We start from the raw sequence: 27,050 nt of genomic DNA on the forward strand, positions 1-27,050 counted from the left end.
ATGAAGAGTTGTTGTCATTCTGTTGGTAGGAATGATTATTTGGAGTGGCTCTTTGAATTACTTTGCAGTACCCACAACTGTATTTGCCAGATGGAGCACCCTCGACCACTTAAAACACTAGGTGTGGAAGAACCTTTATCTCAAAACTCCTCTTGAGACACTTTTATACGCCAACTTGCTTCCTATCACCCAAACACAAGGCACTTTGAGTCTTTAACCACTAGGAGGGACACACCCAGGGATCCTGTTTAGTGTAAACCACCAGCTGTGCATGTTTTCCTCCAAAGATCAGAAGCTACATACATCAAAAACTGCAGTCACGTAATGACGAGCTACACAGGAAACAAAAATGATTAATAAAGGCAAGAGACTTACATCGCCCAGGCTGTGCAGCTGCTGTGCAATGTGCCTTATATCCTCATCGCTTGCTAGTGGATTGAGCTGCTCCTGCACATCATACACAAACTGCTGGAAGGACATTAACTGGTTAGGCCCGTTCAGTTTCCGCCAATGAGGAAGAATGGAGATGATCTTCTCACACAGTGGGGTCATCGGTTCACAACTCTAAAAGAAACAAAAACACTTTAAGGCATGGTTTGCATTACCTTCCATTAATGCTAATAATGCACTTACTTTATGCTGATTAAATAAAACCATTACAGGAATTAGGGTTTACAGTAGACAGTTTATGTGAAAAGTTGAACCTATGCTATAAACAGTTTAGAGCACTAGTGTGTTTAATCGTGCTTGAGCTGTTAGTTCAGCAGGGAGGTATCATTAACACTGTGAACTATCCATTTTAGGACATTTAATCTACAGTGGTTTAAGTCAGTTGGCTACACCTATGAAAAATGGAAAATCTTACTCACTGGGTAACCACCTATTTGTAGCATAGAGTGCTGTAAATTCACATTCTCCTCCCTTCTTTTGTTGGGCCTGGACGTTTGCAAGGTGTTTTTTTTTTTTAAGAAGTCTTTTGAGTCATGAGGTACATAGTGACTACACCCTTAGCTGACAATGTATAAGGGCACCAACTCCATGTTAGATTGTTTTTCGCACTGCAAGTAATAGTACCATGGAATGGAAAGTAGGGAGAGTGTGGTGCATATGTGTCCTGTAAAACAAGCTTAAGTAGTAAAAAGAATAGATCTGTGATTAGGGCTACCCGCTTACAGGGAGGCGGGTGGAAGAATGACCACCCTACAGCACCACATGCCACGAACAGATGCTTACAAGGTAAGTAACATTTTCCGTTGGTAGCATGTGTTGTGGTAGATACACATGTCCTCGTAGACTGTAAAGCAGTACTCTTTCTAAAAGTGGTGGCTAGCATGTGGGTGATGTAGATGTCTGAAGTATGGTCCTTAGGACCGTCTGGCCAACTAAAGCCTGTGCCTAGTCAGGACGTCAACACAGTAGTGTTTGGTGTGAGGGGTTGACTAGCTGATTGATTTACATATGTCAGCTAGGTGAACGTTCCCTAGGAGACAATATTTGTGGCCTTCATTCATGCAGGATGTGTCCTGGGTGTAACAGGGAGGGCTCTTGTGGCTTCAAGATAGCAGTCCTCAATGCATTTAACTATCTGTTTAGCAACACCTGCTTTTGATATAGGCTGACACTTGTGATATTTTTTTGAGGACCACAAATAATTGGTCTGATCTACAGGAAGGCTTAGTCATGTCAATATAATCAATGAGAGAGTATTTAACATCTAGAGTGCGTAGTGCTCTCTCTGCTACCAAGTTTTGCTGGGGAAAGAAAACTGGAAGTGCAGTTAACTGGTTATGGTGGAAAGGGGATATCACCTTGGGCAGGAAAGTAGGGTTGGGTCTCAGTACTTCCCTGTTCTTATGCACTTGAATGAAAGGTTTGTGTAATGTGGGTGCCTTCAGTTCATGAATGTGCCTGAGAGAAGTAACAGCAACCAGAAAAGTCACTTTCCAGGACACATAGTAGAGAGGCCTAGGATGGAGGAGTTGAAAACGTGGCTCCTTGATTATGGTGATGACTATGTTGAGATTCCACACTGGAGCTGGTGACCTCTGGAGGAATGACCCTTGCGAGACTCTTCATAAAGGCCTTCACCACTGGAATATGCAGAAGTGTTCTCTATTTTGATGTACACTGCAGTGGCAGCTTGGTGAAGGCGTGTAGAAGTGTAAGTTAAGCCTGATGCCTGGAGATGGAGTAAATAACATATGGTCCTGGTGTTTGGGAATACCGTAGTGGACAAATCTTCAACCTAGTTGCATAACACGCTTGTGTGGCTGGCATATGGGTCTTGTGCAAGATATCCATGCATCGTTATGGGCGATGTAAGTAACTAAACCCTAGGACCTCGGGTGCCAGATCTCCAGATTCAGCTGGTTGTGGTCAGGATGCCTGATCTGACCTTGCTTCCCTGTGGGAAGGCCCGGCCTCTTGGGGAGCTTGTATGGACTGATGGACATTTCGAGAGTGCTGAATACCAGGGCCATCTGACCCAGGTGGCGGCAACAAGGATGGGAGTCTGAGAAGTGTGCTTCATTTTAGGCACAATGAAATGGAACGAGTATGAGAGATGGAATAGTGTAAACAAATAACCATGACCAGTTCATCCATAGTGTGCTGCTGGGGACTTTAGGTATGGGTGCCTGGAGGTGAAATTGGACATTCTGTGCTTTTGGGGGTGGCAGAAGTAGCTGTGGAGGGCTTGAGCGTAGAGTTCATACTTGTGATTTACTGGTGCATCCTGCTGAGCAAGTGTGCAAGGTTGTTGTCCACCCGCAGAAAGTTCTCTGCCATGAGGTGCCTGCACTAGTGGAGTGCCAAATGGCCTAAGCAAGCAAGGAGAGGGATAGAGAATGAGTGCTGCCTTCCTTTTGTAGGTAGTACAAGGCAATCATGTTGTCTCTCCTGACAAGTACCACTTTGCCTCAAGTGAGTGGAATGAAGGTTCTGAGGGCGAAATGGATTGCTAGCATCTCGATGTAAATGATGGGTGACCTTATTGATGCGGTGTCCACACTCCTTATATCAGTGGTCTCCAAACTTTTTAATACCGCACCCCCTTAGTTGAAAAATAAAAGTCATTGCCCCCCCTTCAGAATTTTTTACAATTATTTTAGAAAGGTGGCAATGTTTAAATATGTCTAGATCTATTTAAACATTGCAGTTAAGTACTGTTACCTTTTTAAAAATGCAATAACATGCTTCTGCTTAAAACAAAAGCATGTCATCTGTATGATGCTTGTTTTGGCCAGAGTCTGGCGCCATTACTTGAGGCCCCCGTAGGCCCCCAGTTTGAAGACATCTGAGATTTAGATGTGCTCCTGAGCCAGCTCGATAGGAGTCTGTGGTAATGGGAACCTGCAGGATAGAGTCTATAAAAGGCCTGTCCTGCAACAGGTTGTTTCTATTTAACCACTACGAGTGATGTATGCTGGCATTAACTCACACAAGATTCTCTAACAGACCCTCCGCTTGTGAGAGGCACTGTTGCAACAGGCGCATGTGTAGTCGGGCATGGGGTAGTATGGCAATGCATGAGTCCATCATGCTGAGGAGGCGCATAACAATTCTGATTGTAAGGTAACGATTTAGCAGAAAAAGAGGCACGAGCTGTGGAAATGTTGTGATCCTTCACTGGCTGGGCTAGGCCTTGCCTGTGACTGAGTTTAGTTTTGACTCCAAGAAGGGTTGTATCTGCAGGGTTAAGAAATGGGAGTTGGTGCCACTGATGGTGAAACCCAGGTTGTGGAGGAAGGAGATAGTAGCCTGCGTGTGCGCTAAGCAGTAGGGCTTGCTTGCATCACTGATCAGCCAATCGTCAGGTAGGAGAGGACATGAATGCCTCCCCTCCTTAAATGTGTGCCAACCACTGCCAGGCATTTGGTGAAGAGGCTTGGGGCAGTGGTTACTTCAAACTTGGAACTGATGATGCCGGCCACTTTTCATGAAACGCAGTTAGCGCTGGTGGGCAGAATGTATAGGAATGCAAAAATAGGCAATCTTGAGTTCAAACACCATTATGAAGTCACCTTGCTACAGCAGAGGGATAACATCCTGTAAGATTACCACGTGGAAGCGTTTGGATAGGATATACTGGTTGAATGGCCTGAAGTGTAAGTTGGCCCGAGGGAACCGTATTTCTTGGGGATAAGGAAGTTGATAGAGTAAACCCATTTGCCTTGATGAAGAGGGCCCCTGGCTCTTTAGTCTCTTTTTGAAAGAGTGCTTAGACCTCTTCCTCTAGGAGGCTGAGATGCTCTCTGCTGCTGCTGTTTTTATGGTGTGGGATTGTTGGGAAGGCATGTGAGAAGTCCTAGAGGCTAGCCTTGGCAAACTACTGACAAGGCCCACTTTTCAGATGTGATTCCCTGTCAGCGTGGAAGAAAATACTGGAGTCTCCCCTGACAGGTGCTGTGTGATCTCTGAGGATGTTGAGGGAGTCAATGCTTGGTAACAGAGGAATCCCTTGTCAGAGCCTCCTTCGCCTATACCTCTGATGTTACTGCCACTAGTGGGCACTGGGTCAAAAGCTGCGCCATGGGAGTCACCCGGGTAAAGAGGGCAGCCCTGTCAGTGTGAGGAAACTTGGGAGATGCAGTTGTTTTTTCCACCCTCGAATTCGAAGACGCACAATGTAACATGGAGACTGTGTTCACGTGCTATATACTTATTGATTTGAAGGACTTCTCCTAAGAAAAACAGCTCGCAAACGTCCAAGACTAACGCTGGATGGAAGGAGTATGCACAGCATGTGTTCTACCGCAACACATGCTACGAACACATTTTTTTGCAGTTATGATTCTCCAAAAATGTGTCCAAGTATGTCAAGAGACATGTTAACTGCCTTTGGCAGGCACTCAGATTACGTCATATCACATTTCTTCAATTAGTAAATTTTATTGTATTATTTTCTTTACAAAGGACAGGCCCTCTTTCCCACAAACAGGAGTAGCGCATCAGAATAATACAACGCAAAATGGCAATAGGGACTGTACACAACGATAAATTGCCAGAAAATGACAAACTGCAAACAAAAAAAACAAGCTTTATGAAGTCATATTTTATAATTAGGAAATGGAATAGAAGGATAATGGTGAGTATCTGTAACAATCCCAATCTATTTAACAGAGCATCAGCTCTCTCCCCAGGATTTTCAACCTAGAGTCCCACTTAAAATGATAACTGTGCCTTATAAAGAAAGAAGCCTGCGTCATGATATTTGAGAGAGAGGTGCCAGGAGGCGACTGTATTTAACTCTTTCACTATGCCTTCCTTCTGCACTTATTCAGTGCCATCTGCCTGACTGAGAGCAGGCCAGTTTGCCGCAAGCACCGGTGTGGAAGTAGGGGAGGGGGCTTCTCCCAAGAAAATGACGTAAAAAGAGTGGACAAATGGTGCATTTTTAAGCATAGTTGCGAAAGCAAGAGGGTTAATAAAGCACTTGTGGAAGTGCAATCTCTCGTGCACGGGTCATCATCAGTGCTTAATTTGTGCTCGTTGTTTACGGTGCTGAGCACAGGCACTTATTTCTGAGGGCCGGCGCTTAGTTTTCTGCCTCAAGCATTTACTCCGAGCAAAAGACACGGGGGGAAGACGGAGGAAGAGAAAAAAGAAGAAGCGTCAGAAAGGGGAAAGCAGGAAGCTGCAAGAGAGGTGAAGGGGCGGGGAGTGGCTGTTAATGGATTGAAGAGGCCCGAGGTGGCTTCAGGATTACCCTGCCTCAGTATTATGTGCTCGCACTTTTAATTGCAGCAGCCGTGTGTTTAAGAGGAGAGCTTTTAGCACCGGCACCTTTTTATTTACAAATTAAGCACTGGTCATCATACACCTACCATATGCTATTGTAATCTGGGAACAGGTCTGAGAGTAGAGAACATGGGCCATTCTGGCAAGTCACTGGCAGTTTAGTTGCATCTCAGTCCTGGTAGATTAGACACAGATATAGGCCAGGTACTACAACCGGTTATATACATTTCCGTTCTAATGGATCTGAGAGGGGACGTAGGAGCCGGATTACACTGCACTTCCATAGAGGCACCTCCAGTACATCGGCAGTTAATGACATTTCAGTTCCAGAGGACTTTTAAATGGTTGTGGTAGACCCTGCTTGCAAAACACTGTCCTTTAAGTCAACTAATACCATGAAGCAGTGCTACAGAAACTGCAAAGTTGCAAAAGGATAGAAAAAAGCAGGCCCAATCAACTTGAACAAATTGTGATGCTGGTGCAAACAGAATATCAACTAAATTGACTCCGGTTTACAACACAGAAAAACATCGAGGAAACTGATTCTGAAACACAATTATCACATCCCTCTCTAGTAATAAGTTGACTGTGTAACCGTGATTTTTGCAACAAACAAAAAAATAACTAACCCACAATAACTCTTTTTATGAAAAATATTTTGCACTATGTTCAACTGTTCATTCAGACACCTGGAAAACGTAGGCAACCCCTTTCATTTTCATGGCCCACACACGCTTCCAGACCACTAACCCTGTTACATACAGACCGCTGTCTTCGGCTCAGGCCTATAACTGGGGTACAAGGCCTTTAATGGCTTGTGTGGCCCACTAAAACCCTATGTTGTTTTCATTGAGACAGCTTTATCAGGATCAACTGCACGTACAAGAATCATGCATGCCCTGATTTACGATAAATTTTGACCTGGTTAAGACACTTTTGAGGCACTTGAGACTCTCTTTCCTAACTTAACATGCGCCTTCAGTCAGCAAAAACTTTAATGAATTAGCTCCTAGCCAGCCTCTAGTACAGATCCATGTGTCAAGCAAAGCACAACACAAACCAGACTCTTCTCTTGGTATTTGCTGTTGCTTATATATTTTCCATTTTGGATTGATTGAAGAAAGACAAGTACAAATAAATACATCACCCGCCGTTCTTATGTTGGGTGAGCGCCAAGACGCATGAGCCCATCTTGCAGCGCCCATGGCCACGCTCTGATTGCTAGAGCGCTCTGCGCACGCTCAGCTTCTCGCGCAGTATTTCACTGTTTATGAGTCAACAGTCATACATAGCAACGAACAATTACACTCCGCAACGTGCAGCTGCAGGCATAGGAAAGACCAACACTGTAAAGATACTTAATATGGCAGGCTTGCGTTCTTTCGCTAATAGCAGGTACCTAATTTGATAATTCCATATCCGCTCGTCAAAAAATGGTGTCAGCAAAACATTTTGTGAAATGGGGGTATTTTCCGAGCGACGGGTTTTAGAATGCACTGAGGTGAGCTTTATCTCACAAATCAATTTAAATTCAGAGAAGTAATTCAGCCATTAACCCGACTTTCCACCTCCAGGCGAAAGTCCACTGGGAGAGGTTTGAACATAAATCTCTGGCCTGCGCTTGTGGCTGCATAATGAGATTGCCCGCGATTTTATCTTTTTACGCCTGAATACGTTATGCCATCTCTATGAATGTTTCTATAACTGGAGAGAGAGGGATTGCGTCTCTCCTCTGCAGAGGTATAATCGAGGAAAACGTTGTTTTCAATGTAAAAGTGAAACTCCTGCGATGGAAACGAGCGATGCAGTCAGAAGGCAGATGATTGTACAAAAGCGAAATGCAGCTACCACAAAAACCTTTACATCATTTCGATGCACTGAGAGCCTGGGTGCTATGAATGCTGCTAGCTCCCTGTGGACACCAGTAATTGGGAGAACCGTCCTATAGAAGTAATGGTAGCACCCTCCTACCTAGCAAGTGGTTTGAATGGGAGAAGATACCAAGATACATTGTGAGGTCGCTGATCGCATCTAAAAAGGTACTAACAAAAGAAGGTAAAGCTAAGGCAATGCCACGTGTCGTGGAACAGGGAAAATACTTTACAGTTTGACAACTGGCTAGGTATACAGAGGAAAGAAAAAACAATCTGTTACACTGCCCGAGTGTGATTCAAAGGCCCTACTTCTCCCACAGTGAATAAAATTATAACATTCACCGTCCGGTCCCTCAGCAACGTCCGACTCCGATCATTCATGGCTTTGCTTCCAGGCATGCCACAAGCATGGAAGTTGTAACCTCCCTCCAGTCTCTGTCTAACCCCGGGACTCCGGAGCCAATCCAGGTGCTACTCCCTTGTTGTTTGTGTTCTGTTAGGAATCAGCAACAGAGCAGCGTGAGGATTGGCTCGGTCATGCGCTCCCAGCGCCCCTTAGAAGCCTTGGGGGCTGTGGCAGCATCCCACATTGCGGAGGTAGACAAGAGTTTAAGTGCGCATGTCGGGCTGGATAGAGCAAGGCACCCGTCCAACCCAACATGCACACTTCACCCACAGGAGGCTCCACCTCACCTTCCCCCACCCCCGCAGTCACTCAACTTTGCCTAGGCAATGCCACGTACTACAGCTAAAAAATAAAAGGCATCCAAAGAAAGTAACACAATAAACATGATTTATGGGGCAACAAACAAACAGGGGCCGATGTCCCCAGGCCCATATAAAGAAACCGCCGCTGGTGATGACCTCAGTGTAATAGCAGTGGTATAAAAGAAACTATGCCCAGCCAATATAGACCTTTATTGTAAAAGATAAATATCACAGCATGTAGTCCAAAAGATACCACTTTTTAGGTGGTCAAAATAAGCACTCTCTTCACATTAATACTATGCACAACATTCTGTTTGGGAAACACAACTAAGAGAAATATAATGGGATACATGTGGAAAACATATTTCAGTGACCATGAAGTTGTGTCCATATGATTAACACATCGTTGCGAAAAAATTATATGGGGGTTGGCCTACACGGTCTGAGCATTGTCAACTGTTCTATTTAAAATACCAGCAATGAAAACGGCTGTGCAGAAGGCAGAATTTAGATGACAGAGTGAGAAAAGCTCAAAGAGAGACAGTGAGAACACAGCTGACATTCTATAAAGAACAGAACAATCATATACACCCACAACTGGCTGGATTATAATACCAGTATTTTTCCATTACTCCAATTCCTCTTTTCACGACCCAGTACTTACTTCACTGAGGAAGATCTAGCTCCTCAAGAAAGGCATCATCTTTGAAAGCAATCTGCAGCATGAAAATTCTTCAAGTTTTACCTATGCACTTTAACTACGCTCTGCCTCCTCTGTGGGATGTAAGGGAAGACTCACCAGTGCATCATCCTACTTGTGCCGAAGTAGGCACTTGAGGTCGCAGATGAAACCCCTCCTAGCAGAAGGGTAGGAACAGACACTAAGATAAAGAAGGGAGAATTCGAGTAATGAATATTACTGGTAAATAATCTAGCCGCTACCTCCTACTCTTTAGACCCTGACAAAAGTTGGAAAGATTAGTATAAGCGCTGTTAAACCAAAACATTCATTTTCATTGATACAGGGGTAAAACTTGTGATCAAATAGCAGAAACTACTGGTTTAACATAAATAATAAAGTAGACTGCACAGCATGTCAAGGTTTAGCTGTATCACCCTATTCGCCGATTATCAGATGTACAATCACTTAGCATAATCCCTGGTTTTCATTCCTTCAGAAATGAGATGAACCAATTTAGCACTTTAAAAATCATTCCACCGTTGTGGAGCCTGAATACAGTGCGCCAGGGTCGACAGGTTTCTGATGCGGCTTATAGAAGAAGAATCAAGGCTCTAGCACTATTGACATCTAACTGTGATCACTATCTTGGTGCCCCAGTCGCAGTGAAAGCTGCCGTGTGCATCTTCAACAGATTTGTTATCTTCAAGAAAAAAGTCAACATATTACAATGTTCTCCCATGATTTTAGCTACAGCTGGCAGAAGAATGATTAACCATAGTTTGCAGGGACCCCAAATGATCCACTTTTGTTTTTGTTCAAAGGGGGGCTGACTACCCCTACTCTTAAGGTGTACCTCATATTGCTTGAGGTAACTGAACACTTTACCACTACATTAAGGGGATCTACGGCAAGAAAGGCCAGCCAATGAGCCAGTGGATTCTATTTCACTAAAGAGACTCTTCCAAGTCATGGATTGTCTCGTAGAGCAGCTAGGAAACCTAGGGCCAGATGTAGGAAAGGGTTTTACCCATTCTGTGTCTATGGGAAAATGTATTCATACATATGGCCCTTAGTCCCAATGCTCCAACGCCCCAAGAAGAAGGAGATTAAACCGTATAGTGCAAACAAACAAGTTGTGTACCCCTTTCTGGAGGATACTCTATCTAACCATAGATCCTAGAACATTCCCTAGGTGACACAGTGGCTACAGAACACCTGTGGCAATGCTCGCTTACATCGCCCTGTGCAGCTCCGTGCCTGGTCTGAACTGTTCTGAAAATGACAGAACTGAGCTGCACACAAGCGCCAGTCCTGCGTGCTGACATCAGTTACTTTCCTCTCTCTTTCTGCACCCTCAGACATGGCACATTTAACAGTTGTCAGTACCAGGGCACAGATCTCTAACTTAATTTATTTTTAAATGTTAAAAATAGGCCACTCCACAGAATGGGGAGGTGGGAGGCTGGCGAGGAATCTGTGGTTAGAGTAACCAACAGAAAGAGCATTACCGAAAGTACGTAACTTGTTCTTCTGATGAATACTTCTAACTGCTGATTCGTCACCTTTAGTATCTATTCTAAAGTAGTATCATCCAAAAGTGGTGGGTCTGCACAGTGCACTTAGACCAAAACGTCCCCCAGGATAGAACAGGCAAAATGCCCTTATCATCAAACCTGGACCTGGCTGTCAAGGCAGTAGCGTTTTAGAAACGTGCTCCGAAGCCCATTTCGCAGCCTGAGTGATGGCAAGGATAGGCACTCCACGTGCCAATGCACTGGTATCAGTATTAGACCTGGCAGAAGTGATTCATAGTCATTCCGGATGCTGAGATGTGGCCAGTGTGTAGCAGATCTTAATGCAGAGGACTCTCCACCTCCACCCCATTTATTTTCTTTATCCTATAAAGCCCCACAAAAAGCTGTTTGGCCATCTGTTGGTCCTTGAAATGATCAATGTAAATGCTTAAAACCTTAAGGTCCAACCAATAAAGCCCCTCCCCTTTCGAGAGGTGAGGAGGGACAAAGATTGTTAATAGAATAATGAATTGCTCAACGTGGAAAGGAGTAACAACTTCAGGCAAAAATACGGCTGGTTTTCTCAGCACCAGCTTGCCCGGAAAGAAGGTAGTGTAGAGCAACTGCACCAATAGTGCCTGGAGCTTACTCACGTGAAGAGCTGAAGCAACTGCAATGAGGGGAACAGTCTAAGTTTAAAAGACACAACAAGCAGCTATGCATCTGATTGGACGGCATACACACGAGAAAAGTCAAGACCAAGTTAAGATTCCACTGAGGCATCACAAGTGGATTAGGAGGGAACATATGTGCCAAACATTTAATCAACCACATCACAACTGGTGATTTAAACAAGGACAGTTGGTCTGGTTAATGTAAAAATGGCCAAAAGTGCAGAACAGTAAGCTTTATAGTGCCAACTGCAAGGCCTTACTGAGCTAAAGAGAAAACAAAGGGGCCTAACTGCCGAATTCCATACCAGGTTTCACATTTTTCCCAGCACCTGGCATTGACGGACCTCGCTAAAAGGCACCTGCCAATGACGACCACAACTTCTGGTTGCCGATCAAATACAGACAACTGCTGCTGTTTAGTCTCCATGCATGGAGGTGTAGAATGTGCAAGTTTGAGTGAATGACTCTGCCCTGCTGCTGAAACAGGAGATCCTATTGATGTAGAAGCCTGATCAGAGTGCAGATGCTCATGCCCAGAATGTTTGCGTACCAGAATCTCTGTGACGAATCCGGAGCCTCTAGGATCACTAGGGCCCGGTTGCTGGTCATCTTCAGAACCTGAGGCATGAGTGGCAGCGGCAGGATGCCGAACAGGAGTCTCACATTCCATTCCAACTGGAATTTGTCTCCTAGGGAGTCTTTATGCAGGAACAACAACCTACAAATCCTTTGACACTGTGCATTCTCAATGGTGGCAGAAAGATCTACCCGGGGTTGCCCCACCTCTATACGACACCCTGATCCACCTCAGGATGTAGAAACCTTTCGCTATCTGCTACACATCACAAAATGAGCTTGCCTGCTCTGGCATTTGAGGATTCACTAAGTAGTTTGCTACCAAGAACATACCCTGATGCCTCAGCTGCCAACTCCAAAGGTGCAGCACCTCCTGGCACGGAACTTGGGACTCCACTTTGCCCAGCTTTTTGCAGCACTACATGGCAGTAGTGTTTGTGACAACCTTCACCCGCCTCCGTTTGATGGTTGTCAGGAAAGCCTCAAAGCTAGATGAAAGGTATACAGCTCCAACAGACTGATAAGGAGCCAGGCCTCCTTTGGAGGTCAAAGTCCTGTGATCCCCACCTGCCCCTGGATGTCATCCTGAACCCAGTGGTGATGTACCAGTCACCACTGTCGGCTCTGGATGGGGAAGGGAGAGGATCTGCCACCCGACCAATTACGTTTGGCCACGGCAGCTCAGGGGCTGCCCCAATGAAATTAGAATGGAATCCACCAGATTTCCATGGTGCTGGCCCACTGGGATTTCAAATTACATTGCAGAGCTCGCATTTGTTGACTGCTGTAGTTGACCAGGAAAATGTAGGAGCCAAGAAGATACAAAACTGTTCTCACCAAGACCCAGGAAGGAAATGAAACTTCAGGATTGTAGCTGAAAAATCTGGAACTCATTGCAATAGAGGAAAGGCCTTGAATTCCACTTTGTCTAAGTTTGCCCCAATAAATAAAAACCTCTTAGAGGAAATCAGGTGCAACTTCAGCACAGTGATTGTGAACCCCAATGATGTCAATGACTTTACTATTGTCAGGAGGTGGCATACGACTGACTGTGGCAAGCCTTCGTTTTAACAGCCAGTCATCAAGGTAGGGAAGATACATTCATTAACAAATGAAGGAGAATGGTGAGGCCAAATGGGGAACTGAAAATGCTCTTGAATGACCTTGATCCTCAGGTAACCCCCCAGTCGGGCCACGAAAAGCTGATTTCTATTTTTCTCGTCAGTTTATCAGAAAGGCCTTTCACCTTTAAGGAACTCTTGTGTCATTTGTAGATGAGCTATTGAGAATGCATACTTAACTAATGAGACAAACTGATTAAATACATTATGTTGTCTTCTTGAAGCATTCATGGAAGGAATTTGCAGATTCTGCACTAAGCTAGGAAGATACACTTCTGGCAAACCAGTTTAACAAGGCTTATCTGCTGGCTGATGAGTGACCATGAGATGAAGCTGTCTCTATAGTCATCCTACTGTTCGGACAGTTACCCTGAAAGTGAGCAATCAATATCTTTATGACCCTTACTGTCTATGGAGGAAGATATGCTAAACTCTGGCTTGGGCCCAGATTACTGTCATCTAATGGTACAGAGAAAGGAATGTAAATTTGTACTGGTTTATAGTTTTTATATTAATGTATAAGTATATTAAGCATTCGTACACAGTAAGAAGCTGGTACATTAGGCTACAGATGCGAAATAATTACATAGATTCATGAAGGAGACTGGCGATTAACGAGGAAATACAATTTACATCATATTCACAAATGTAATTGCACAGATCTACAAGTTAAGGAACAGGGAGATGAAGTACATGCTTATAATCTAATTTGTGCTCAGCTGGATTGTTATGACTAGGATACATATTATTAAAGCAGAAAAGAAATGCAATGTAACAGTCCACAACAGTCAATGCAAGAGTTCAGGTGGACATCAGAACTGTTTTCTTATGTAGGTGTAGTAATATACACTGTCCGGTCACTGGGGCCCAGCGATGGAATCAGAGTTTCTGTTGGCGAGTAGTGTATTCTTACCTTGGGGTCTTGAAATGCCCTTTGGCATCCGTCACCCCATTTTACCTGTTGGCAACAATCACCCTCAAACAGCATTGTTTGTGCCGTTGTCAGAATCATACAAATCCAACTTTAGAATCACAAATCCCATGATGCAGAGGTCTTGCAGTGACCGTAGCCCCTGTAAAAACTGAAAAACTGAAAACGTTGGTAAACGTGAGCACGATTTTGGGCTACCCTGGCAGTAAAGAGGCCTCAATATACAAGTACACTGAACTGCAACACATCAACCTGTAAGAAGAAGCCCAGTGTCTCCCTTTCATGTAAGCAAAGTCTCAGAAGAGAACAATAATTCCTAATCTTTCTCCTTTTGGATATACCACTGCTTGCACTTGAGAAGAGGTTTTGGACTTCTGTGAACTTAGAAACCTGGGATCTTTAGGGTTTTCGGTGTGGGGTACCTAATGAGATACTGAACCTGGAGAAGGAGTCTGTGGAAAAGGCACATGAACTAATAACATTCAAAGATGAGTCTAGGTGCAAGTTGAGAGTGTGAGATCTGGTCTACATGCCTTTCCCACTTATGTTCACTCCATCTGTACACTTAAGGTGTACTCCAAAAGCACCAATAGAATGCTCAATACGTAACCCACATTTGCTTGAAACAATTTTACCAACAACTAATTGCCCGAGTTTGTCATAGATTTTTTAAGTTGAGTTGACAATATAGCTCATACCATTTTGTAGATGTTAATGCCATCTGTGAAGACTGACAACGGACCATTAACTAGCAGTAGTTCAGATTGAGTCCTTTGGGTACTGACCTGGGCAAAACAACTAAAATGGTTACAGATGTAGTGGACTAACTGGAACAAACTGTTGTGGTTATTGAAAACAGATGATTAACACAAATTTTATTAAAAAGCCTTGTAGCAGAACTACCATTTATAACACGGCGAGGGCATATAAAACCGCATCAGTGTCAGCAGCCAGATTAATCATGCAGAGACCATACACCTGCCATAAATTTCAAAATAATATTTCCTAGCTGCTAATTTTGTAATCCGTCAAACAGTTGCATAGCATACACATTTCCCTCACATTGCACTCAATATCCATCTCAACCAAAAACCTAGGTGGAGCTAAAGTCATGGGCACAAATCTACTTCTCGTTGTCAGTGCTGAGGTTCTACGGGCAATCATGCAAATACCAGTATTACCATCAAATTTAGACCTTTCTTGTCACCCATCTGGAAAATCTTACCAAAATCAGTTGACTCCTCCACTCTTGCAGGTGATTCCTCAGCAATTTCATATCTTTGGACCCAGATGCTCCAGCATCCAAAACAAATAACTTATCAGAAATCTGAAGATCATTCCCGAACCTAAAAGATTCAGAGAAACATATTTTATACCATTTCAAGTCAACCCTGCAAATGTTTACGTCTTTTTCATAACCTGAGAAACTGTTGTGGAAATCGTAAAAAAAATCATATACACATCTAATATTAACTGAACAGGTTCCCCACGTTATAGACCGTCAATATTTTGGACCACCATAAGCTTACTGGAAGTGGATCGAGCAATTTTAGAAGAATTGGCAAAAGCCAACCTGGTTGAAAGAAATATATGGGCTATTAGTATACCTACTCGAGTTGAAAAATTATATTGGCTGTCTTCACCAGCATATCCAAAAACAACAATGGGTAAAGAACAAAAGGGAGGTCTGGGAATCCGGACACGATTTAGATCACATGGAACCAAAATTACTAAATCCTAGGACACTACCACCTGATGTGAGATAGAGTGTTTTTTTCCGACTTCACTTTCAGCATTTTTCTAAAGAACAAAACATTGCCTTCAATATCACTGGTGTAAAATACCAACACATAATTAATGTGACACCTTTGAAAAATGTGCACTTTAAAAATGGAAACTGAGACCAAGAGAGCGGACCAAGAGAAAAACACAACACACAGGAATGGAGAGTCAGTTAAAATGTTATTGATTTGTCCATTATAAATGCATATTATATGAATGCATAATAGATACACAGCTAATAAAAACATTTTAAAAGCATTGTGTAAATAATCTTTAATAAAGTACAAATAAAAGTGGGTGTGCAAAAAAAGAAGTTATCGAGAAGACCATGATATTTACTTGCTGATTTAAGAGACATGTTGTGATTATCATGTATTTTCCCTTTTAGGTATTCCCCTTTTAAGTGACACGTGTTAATCATTTAAAAACATGAATGCATGATGGTTAGCGAATGCACTTTTTTCATGTTACTTTTCTCCTTGAAAATTGATAATCAAGTCTCCTTGAATATATGGATAGTATTTATTAAGTGCAGAATGTGTTGTTCCTTTATAAATAACTGTTACAGAGTTGAGAACATAGTTCCATGGAAAGCTGATAACTGCCTATTTTCTTTGTTTCACCATTCAAAGAGCCAAGTATTTGCAGAGCAAGAATACGTACAAGGGCATCTAGCCATTTTCTGTCAATTGTTTATCCTAAAAGGTTCAACGACGTCTAAATAATGTTATAAAATCCAGACACAGGATGTGAAGGGTTACAGAGGAACCTTTGCACCAGGAGACAATGACAGCAGTCACGCAGAATTACATCACCAACTTTAACTCAAGGCTACTGGGGAGGCATTTAGCTTTTAATGCTGAACTTATTATCCAAGCTCATACAATGGGAATAGGAGGCTTTGCTATTATAGTAAACATAAACCTTATTGTTCAAACAAGCATGGTGGTGTGAACACCTCAAACCCGAAACGAGCATTCTTTTCTGCTTTACGCTAAAATTAGTTTTGAAAACAGAAGTAAAAGAAAAAGGATACAACTGCTATAAAGTTATACAGTAAATATATTGGATTTTTCCCTATTGTTCAAGTCTTTAGCAGACAGTTCAGCTACCACTGTATTTGTCTTTATTGCAATTGCAATTCATATTTTGTCCACTAGGATAGAATTTTGATTTTAAAAATAAATCTTTAAAATGCATCCTTTGTTTCCTAGTATTATTGGGTGCGTCATTCTTTAGCAATCGAGGATTTGAGGGTTCCACTGATCTTCCCTATAATGCCTCATGGGATTGATTGTTACCTGAAACAAGTCTCACTCAAGTATTGCTCAGAGTATTATAGGGTGGTTACAGTCCAACTGGTTTTCTGTCTCGGGTTGGGCCCCTAGTGAGTCCTTATTGCCATGGTATCTAGAAAACAGAACTCTGTGCTCTAGAGCAATCTAGAAAATGCATCACACATACATTAAAATGTGTGAATATGATTGTTAAGTTATATCTATGTATATAACAAGCATTCAGCCACTTGTAGGAATTCAGAGTGCCCAGAAATACACAAAATGACAAATAAATATATCATCTTGCACGTCTTGGAAAGGACAAATTAGTCAAGCTAGAAAAATAATTCAGCCAAAATGTCACTGGTATATTCAAATGCCATCTTTTAAATGCTGTAAAGCCAACACAGTTCTAGGTCTGAGTTAACACATATGACCAAGATTTCATGTCTTGCTTATCTCTAAAGGATGGAAAAAGGTTCAAGAGGCAACTGGTTTAGTCTGCAAGCAGATAACACAACCACCTTGTCACAAATGGATTTTGTCCTCATCTCCAGTCTGCCGCCAGAGTTTATACAGTTCACACACTGTTTCTTTATGGGTGTCATTAAAAGCTGAATTCAAAGACACGTGTGCACTATTGTAAACCAGGTACCCAAGCCCTGCACCTGAAAATTGAGGACAGAACACAATCTTGTCGCAGAGGCACAGTCATGGAGGGCCTTTTGCATGGTGGTTGAAAGTAGGTATGCCAAACCTTCTGCCATTTGCATAGTTTTTGAAAATATGAATATGTTTTTGCCATCATATGAATATTATAAAAATTACTCTTCTTTGGCATAGCAAGGAAGTCAGACTGTAAAGTCAGAAATAAAAACAGACAAATTATTCAATAATTAGGCGCAGATGCCAGGGTATAGGTTGGTAGCATATTCTGCGTCCCTTACTATTATGAATGATACTGTGCAGGAATAAACATTTGCATACCCAAGAAGTAAGGCACAATAAAACATGCTGTTCACCACCTAATTCAATTAACGCATCCTTAATAGAACTCCATCATTTAGAAAAAAGACTGGGGAATAATTATGAGATTGTCTAGTCCAACTGTAGCTCCAAACAGCTTGCAGCCTGTTGTTTCGCACAAGCTGGAGATGTGTCCTAAATTAATTGTTCTAATGCCTCAGGGGTGTGGAATTTAATAAATTATCTACTTGTCCACAGAACAGGTTGCTTCTTAAATCTACTTGTCCTGTAAAAAAATCTACTTGTCCCTTTAGTGCCATTTAGTGCGGCGATAAATTATGGCAGCAATCTCATTATGTAAGAACTCTGATAATAACCTCTCTGATTATGCCAGAGCTAATATTATAGTAGGACTTGAATTCTTGCAATTTCAATCCCTACTATAGCAATTTCCTTATTTTGCCATCTTTCCTCAGACCTACATACTGGGGCAAGAGGAAGCATTAAGCAGGAATACCTTTAAGTCTGCAAACCTACTGACTTGCATATTTTAATTATTTCTACCAGCTTTTCTCTAATCTTTTCCATTAATAAGAAAGGTTGGAAATTTACTTCTGGCAATGGCAGAAGTAGAAATTCTTCCAGGGTTGTGGAAAAAAGTGGTTGGAGAGAAAGTGTACTTGTAAACGCTCAACAGATTTTCACATGAGCTAATCTACAAAAGCATATTTGCTCGTGCTAAAATACAGTTCACAAATATTTTCTAGGAGTACGATTTCCCAATCTACTTCTGTACATTCTTGTGAATTCATGAAAGCCACTAATTCAAAGACATATAGCATAGGTGCCCTTTTGTGACTTTCTTTAAGAATTGGGTCTCTGATTAGGTCTTGCATTACCAAAGGTATTTTGTTTTTATTAAACTTCTATTTCTCTTTCTATCTATCGTCTGGCTTTACTATGAGTGTTCACATTCTGCTCTTCCACAAGGAGCATATTGGACACAAAGTAGTTTTGTTCAGTGCCAGGGACTACTGTGGCAATCAGTGGAGTAAAAAAAAACTGGAGACCCCCTTGCAAAGAATACGGAGGCCCCCACTCCTACAGACTCACTCAGGGCAGGTGCTGTGCTGAGGGGGCCCCCTGGAGGGGGGTTTAGGGCCTTTGTTACATCACTGGTGGTAATGTGTGCTTTGTGAGATCATTTTGTTTTCTTTTTGCCTGTGTTTGTTACAAGGACGAGGGCCTGGCAGCTCTTGCAGCAATAAAGTGTTATAAAAGCAATGTCAAAACAAGACACTTGTTGAAGACACAAAAGACTTTCAACTTTTTTTTTTTTATCAGTTTACTTTGCCACTGCTTGTTTATTTTTATGCTTCCCATAGTCTTGTTGAAAATGGTTACACTGATTTTCCATTAGGAATATTTTTTAGAAATACTAGCATGCAGCAACACATTTTACTACTTCAACAAAATAGCACCTAAAATTTCGTAGTAGTGAAACTGCTTTTTTTTTTCCTAGTTGCATTTTTTTCTGAACATTTTATTTTGAAAGCAAATAATCATCACTCTTGCTTACAAGTTTCTGCAAACATTTGCATCTAATCAGAGAGGATTATAATTAGCCTCATATTAAACTTTTCAAACGTGTGTACACTTTTTTTTTCCCCCCCCACTGGAACCACTATCAGTGGAGTAGTGTGACCTTAAAACGTTTATTTACAGTGCTCACCCTACTAATGAAGGCTTTTCATTAATGAGCCATAAATACAAATTCAAACAGCATGTTGCAGTATGGACACATATTACCTCAACTGCAGACAGTTCCCTTCTCTGTAAACTGGTAGCCAAAGGGTTTGTGCTGCACAGGGTTGGGCCTACTTGTCCCAAGGACAATATAAACATGAAAACCTGTTGGCCTTGACCCGAAACAATATCCCCTGGGCGATAGGATTTCCAAATCCCTGTTGCATTCTTTTCCAGCTGATCTCAGTAGGTAACTGAGCACTGTCAACATAAGATGGAAAATATAGACTTGCATGGCCTGATCAGTTTCAGCAGGGGTATGTCACTAACAAAGGGTTTATGGAGGAGGGGGTAAGCGGGGCGAGAAGAGTTACAGGATTTTCAGTTCACCCCACTGGTATACACGAGATCAGAAAAAACACTGACCCTGCTCTTAGTTATGAATATTAGAGGTCAGAAGGGACTGCGAGCATTATTTACTGCGATTCTTCTACACGTTTTTGTTTATAAAAAGGATGCAAACTCATGACCCACAATAAGTGGCATGCTTCATCACAGAGGTTCGATGATGGACAGTGGGTTCTACCCAAGTTCTCTTGCTTGTTTTTGATATTGAAGAGTTGGTGGTGGATGTCTCTGCTAATGTCTTAGGTAGACACCTGTTTACCATTCAGTGGTGTCCTCAGAAATAAAACTGTGCAATGGTAGGTTATGAGTTTCATTATTTGATGCCTCCTTCACACAAACTGAAAATTAAGGGTGTTCCTTTATTCATTCAACTTATGAATAGAGCTCATTCTACTTATGTGTACATCACAACTTCATGGAGCGTGAAACCACTTCAAAGTGTCCATCAGTGTAAGAGGAGGTGCCAACATATGGTCTTACCAAGAATGTTTTCATATAGCTGTTGGATGGTCAAAAAAACACAGACTGATAGCTAGTTAAATCAAAACATGCAGGAGGTTACTCTCTTTCAATGGATTTCACTAGTTACCAATCATTGTGGATACTCCTTTTTTATCTGTTTAAACTATTTGCTTTGCCTGTGCTTTTGGCTGATGCAGCACTGGCACAAAAAAATAAGCAGGACAAAACAAACTGGCAAGATGACATGGCTTATGCTGGTGGCCATATCATTCCATATGTGTATGAATCTGTGATGACGTATGTGTGCGCCTCTGGAATGACACAGGTGCCACTTTCCTTAAAATGTGCTTACAGATTCGAGATGGCCAATCTATAAATCAAAAATGTAATTTTACTTGCATAAAGAGCGTATTATTTTGCAGAGCAGCCCAGCAGAAAGTGGCAATTGCCTGACAGTTATGTCACCAATGTTACAGAGGGTGGCGGGGATAAACAGAAGAGCGGGTGAAGAAATGGAGAGTGGGTGGTAGTGAACGAGCAAAAGAAGTGCTTTAGGCTGGGTCCAAAGGAGGCAAAAAACACATACAAACAAAAAGGGCAAGTAGGGGTAGGGAAAGTAAAGGAAATTATGTGAGAAGGTATGAGAGAGCAACATGGAAGCCACTTTTGGAGGGGAGTTTGGGGAAAGCAGCCCACAAGGAAAGAGCTAGAAAACATGGACATTCTCATGGAGTGCTGAAAGAAAAAGAAAAAAGTAGTTCCCTGAAAACGAGCAGTGTAAGAACATAGGTCATCCAATCAAAAGGATGGTAAAGAAGCTATGCTCGAGGGAAATGGAGGAATAAAAGTTGTGAAAGGGGAACCATTCAATAAGAAGTAAGCACATGAGTGACAAATCCAACCAATGCTAAGCAATGGGTGGACACAAAGTCCACTGTATGTTTTGTATGGTACACAACAGGCTTTCATATATAGATACCTGTTTGGTAGGTGACAACTGAAAGGAAATAGGCCCCATTCTCCACACATAAACATAATTTTTCCTTATCAAGAAAGCACACACCGCTACTCCCCACTGAGAGTAGTATGCCATTCTGGTACTTGTACATATCACACCAGAAGATGGTGATGATCCATCCTGACATGGTTGCTCATTTTCCTCTATGAGTGGGGCAGTTGCTCTAGTTCCTCCATATAAATTACTTCCATTGAGTATGGACTATATAGCACAGCTTTGAGAAGGGACATTTCAATGTCAGGTATCTTGAATTCATGTTTCAACAAAGTTACCGTGGCTATAAAAGCTACGTGTGTTACCATATTTAATGTGAAAAAAAGGTGATGGTGTTTCACAAATACAGATAGGTGTTGAGTTTCACACATTTAAACACAGAATTTACCAAGGCGTAATGAAAGGTTGACGCAGTTCACTAGTAATCTTTTTGCCATTAGTATGGAAGCACTCTCACTGGTAAAGGCCATGGAAGCACTCTCACTGGTAAAGGGTGATGGGCATGGACGCAGATCATTCCGCAGAAAGCTTTACTATGGGAAAACGTAGTTTGGCTTACTGGAACCATTCTATGCAATGCTGGTTTTTGGCTCTTGAGAACACACTCAGCTGTTTCTTGAGAAATGGACATAACCAAGTTGAACGTCCCCTTTTAGTAAACAATAGCTTACTGGGCGAAAATGATTTTGTTCATTTCGCTACTGTGGTGCTTCCACATCTCTTTTCTCAGATAAAAGTTTTGAAAGTTGCCCACAGTCCTGCTAAACTGGGGAATGAATTGAGCAAATAAACACTTTCACTTTCGGGCTGTATATAACCTCTCCCTGAGGCAGTGTATTAAAACACAGGTAAGGACAGTTATGGTTACAAATGCCAAAAAAAACTAATAATTGTCAGTCAGCAATCCATGACTTGCAAAACAGCCATCTAAACCATAACTCGTACAACAAGTACAATTTAATGTTGGCAGCCGACCGACCCATGTTACGCATGACCTTCTGACTGTTTTCTAAATAACTGCTGCAGCACAGTCACTAATATTTTTTTCCCCCAATGGAATTTTCAGAAAATGTTCTTCCATTTTTCTGTGCCAAGTCATATGTTCTGTTCTACAACCCGTATGTTCGTCCTGAGCTCCACACGGTACCATGTGACGATGTTGTGGGCAGACTGTTTTCCTCCTCAACCTACTGCAGCACTCTGCGGGAAGGTTTTGCGGTCTTTTGATGGCCTCTTTTTTGATGGCCTCTCTTTCATCAGTTTGCCTTTCCTGCAGTCATCTCAAGTACTCCTAGTCATGATTCAACTGGGGGTGGCCTCCCATACTTAAAGTGCTAAATATTAGAGTGCGCTCTATCCCATGCTTAACTTCTTGCCAGAGAGCTTGCAGGTGACTCTCATGGTATACACCTTCTTCTACTCTGGCGGGTGTCTAAAGCAGTGGGTAACCCTGCACTGGTGGCCTCCTGTGGGTCCGGTAATTTTAAATACTGTTCTCAGCTATTTAGAAATTAAATAATATCAGTGGTTAATGAAGTATGTACAAATAGAATGCAAAAGTGAATATGTTAAAATTCTGTACATGTGAAGCAATTTGAAATTGGAGGTTGAAATTATCCTGGTACCCTCACTTTATTATTTGTAGCAGGACAGGTACAGCAAACAAAACTAGTACGGATGATTGGTGACCTCAGTTAAAGCACTCGTGCGCATCAACAAAAAGAAAGCATGCATTCGGAGCAAAAAAAAAAGCGATATGTTAGATTCTAGCTAATTGTTTAATCTTTTAGAAATACAACTAAATTTTGCAAAGATCAAAACTTCCTATTAAAATTTCGTTTTTTTCATATTTTGTTGGTTAATTAAATAAAATTATTAAAATCATATAAATTGCCTTCCAGCAGTAAACTAGTGGGGGTCCACGGAAGTCAAGAGGCTAAGAACCATTGGTCGAAAGAATTCCCGAACAGAATCCTTGATGTTCTTCTCACATTTTACCATCTCCCTAGTGCAGAGCACCTCTTCCTCAGCAGGTAAGGGCCCTCAAATCGTGTGCTGTGTTTTTTCGTTATGACTTAAGTTGGTAAACGCCAGTCATACCAAATCCCAACTGCTAGTCACAAAATGGTAGATGTGTTTCCTTGTTGCAAAGAAAAAGCACTTTTTCAATATGGTGGAGGGTTCCCTGATCTTTAAGCCAATGAAAAGCTCAGAATACTCTAACTTGACAAATGGTCCACAGATTCAATTGGAAGTTCACCACGTTGCTAAGGGGGCCAAATCTGCACCCAAAGTTGGGGGACCGGGGCATGGTGTGTCTGTTTGCCCCCCTTTATGCAGCCTAAGAGACCTGTGTCCTGTAATGGAAGACAATAGAAAATCTTCTTTTGCAGCTTTCCAATCAGAGCCTTCTGGTCTTTAAACCCAACTTCAACCGGCAGGCCTGAAATGGATGACCTGAAACAAAACGTCCTTGTTCGATAGGATTGTTTTTTTTCAATTTTTGAGATTTGAGGGCAGTTTGTGGTCTAACGGTCAAGATATTGCTGACATTTTAAAAATGTCTAGCACAGACACTTTTTGGAACACTAATTCCTCAAACTACGGAATAGATTTTATGTCAAATCAAGCAAAGGGACTTCCTTGAGTAAAGATCTAGTTTCATGCCGAGTTTGGTGAGAGAGAAGGGGGTGGGGAAGTGTGTGTGTGTGCGCGCACACACACAGCCATGTCCTTTTGTGCAATACTGTCATCAAGGGACTCTGGTGTCTCCATAAACCAAATGTCCGAAAGCTGATTGGTTTGAAAATGCCACTAGAACAACATGGCTAAGAAGGTCCATATCACGCTACCAGTTATGTATTTGCTATATTACATGTGTTACTTCGGGTTTTTAGCTTCACGCAGCTTATATCAATAAAGCGCAGGTAACAATGGGCACTAATTGGAATTTGGATGTTTAGGTTTTATTTACTTTCCATGATTACATTTTTCTATTAAAAAGGACAAGTGGGAAGGGCAGTAAATGTATGTATTTCTGTGGCCACGACATTTACCACAAAAGTGTGGTGCAGCAAAGCTTCTCCAGAAGTCCATACAAATACAACCTAATGGCTCCTGGAGGCCACCATTTTGTCAAAACTGAGGGCACGTGTGAGAATCCAGGGCATAATAAATTAAGCGCTAGGTGTATTACGATAACCCCAACAAAACAAAGTAGTGAACATTTTTAGAGGCTTCTCTCCTGGGATTTCACAAAAAGGGTAAAGGGCAGGAGCAACGGGTCCAACAAATAGTGGATTTGCAGACAGGGGACATATTCCCTGCCACTCACATACATTCCTTGGAAGAGCACAGAGGGAGAGGCCGCAGGGTCTAGATTCAAACTCATCCAAATCTAATCCTAAAAGAGGGTGCCAGCTCGTCCCCCTATCAGAGCTGCCGAGCGGAAGCAGCACTGATCAGCTCCCTCCTATCAATGGGCAGAATGCACTGAGTACAGCCAGAAACAGGACAGCACTGAAAGAGCTATGTGATCTCTGACACATATAACTATTCCATTACAGAGCACATGTAGTTTACACATTAAAGGCATATAGAGTCCACCCTTCATAACACAGTTAAACGGGGCTTTGCTCAGCAGCAGACCCTCCGCTGCCACAAGTCATCAGTTTCAACCTAGCTACTGAGGGGCCAGAAGTGATGTTCTTGATGGAATAATATTTGGGTGAGAAACACAGCACCTGGAGCACTTCCAGGGAGTTCACATATTCATAGATAACTGAGGGACTAACTAAAGTTCAGCAAGAAAATCCACAGAAGGAGCAGAACAGCACACCTACTGCACAATGCAAGGGCACATCCTGGCAGTGGTACATTCTCCTACCTGAGAAAGAGAAGCAATAACAAGCATTTACAATGCAACGGGTCTCACGTTTGCTTATGTTAGAGCTGATCGCGTTGTAAACTCCTAACCCGACTTTTCACCTATCGGGCAAAAGTGCATTTATGTACGCAGCCCGAAAAAGTGAAATTAACAATGTAAAGCGCTCGACTTCTGCCAAGCGAGATCGCGCTCGTAAATTATAGAAAAAGAAGTCCACGAGCCCGATGGAAAACAGCGAGCCTCGCATGTTTTCTGTACTTGGTCGTTGCGCTCGAGGAGGGCTAGCCACAGGAAAAGGCATGACGTATGCTTGCCTTCGACTAATGAAAGCAAGCAGATTTTATTAGGCAAGCCCACGAACCAAAACAAAACACTGACGTGAAGTTGACAGGGCTCCGAGCCCTTTTCTAAATACAAAAGCGTATCGCTGCGATACGCATGCGCGAGCGCATGCAACGCAGGCTCGACCCTAAAAAGGAGTTTATGGCATAAACGCACTATGAAAGCCAAACCCTCACTTTGACCCTATCATTAATTACATTTTCTGTCATTCCAAAACTGCACAAGATGGGAAAAGGTAAAAGTTATTTTTTTTCAAATAAGTTGCCACAAAAAGATTGCTCGTATAAACTCATCTCTATAGCCTGGATGGACCCAGCAAAAGTACAAGGAAAACACAGGAGACGTTTTTGATTCACACACAAAAATAATTCTTACCGATTTTTTATTTCTTTCAGCAGTGACAAATCTTTGTCATAACCAAACTCTCCTCCAACTGGACGAGGAAGATTCACAATGTCTGCATGAGTGGCGACCAGGACAACCCGCAAGGGATTTTTCAACTTCCCACCAAATGCTGTAACAGCACCCGAGAGAGGGAAAAACAAAGAAATTCGATTAGATGGTGTTCTATAAATTGCATTCTCAAAACAACCTTCTTAACTCCACCTCATTTTGTCACATCTTAATAAAACGCGCATAGCCCACACATACGCGCCCTCGCTATGAAATAGTTGGCTACGCTTTGCACCAAACATCATGTTCAATGTTCCTATAGCCTGCTTATGTCCTTTGAATGGTAATCAGGTGATAAAACTCCTTTTGCTCCCTCTCTGTACCTGCCAGCTTCACCTCATGCGGTACCACCATTTTGATCATTTCCATACTAGTCGTTAACTCTGCAGCCTCAGGCTCACCATGATCAGAACTTAATTTTGGTCTGAAAATGGCTTCCTTCCTTTGCTGTCTTCACTCAGAGGATTCTTAAAAATCCTTCATAGGACTGTTAAAAAACACAACAGTTGTTCTTTTTTGCTTGTACTGGCAAGTCGCCGTTTCTCTGACCCAGCTCAACTGCTCTATGTTCTAAGGATCTGTGACTAGTTAGCTTTAAAGCTCAGGACGTTCTTCATATAATTTCAGAGTCAGAGCTTTCTCCAGAAAGCCGCCCTTCATGCTGAAAGTACGAAAGACCTTATGTCATCCATCAGTAATCTTAATGAGCCACAAGCTTTCACTCACAGGGCAATGTTGGCACTTGACAATGGCAAGAAAAACATGGCCTGTTGCCAAAGCAAACCAGCATACTACCTTGTCTCTGTAACGAACAGTTTGCAAGTGTTTGGCAGCGCTCGTGCATTCTACAAAAACAAATATCCGCATCTGTAACACATGACAGAAGTGAGGAGTAGA

General features: G+C 42.3%; 1 protein-coding gene across 1 annotated transcript in view; it reads right to left on the minus strand.

Moving 5' to 3' along the window:
• Positions 1 to 27,050, minus strand: part of DAPK1 (death associated protein kinase 1) — a 521,159-nt gene that overhangs the window by 12,801 nt on the left and 481,308 nt on the right. Inside the window, exons 23-25 of the mRNA XM_069228171.1 lie at positions 26,076 to 26,214; positions 15,045 to 15,165; positions 376 to 564 (exon numbers count right to left, since the gene is read on the minus strand). Coding sequence (XP_069084272.1) covers positions 376 to 564; positions 15,045 to 15,165; positions 26,076 to 26,214 — 449 coding nt within the window. The remainder of the gene's footprint in view (positions 1 to 375; positions 565 to 15,044; positions 15,166 to 26,075; positions 26,215 to 27,050) is intronic.

The sequence above is a fragment of the Pleurodeles waltl genome, chromosome 1_1 (genome assembly GCF_031143425.1).
Source record: "Pleurodeles waltl isolate 20211129_DDA chromosome 1_1, aPleWal1.hap1.20221129, whole genome shotgun sequence".
NCBI classification, from domain to species: domain Eukaryota; kingdom Metazoa; phylum Chordata; class Amphibia; order Caudata; family Salamandridae; genus Pleurodeles; species Pleurodeles waltl.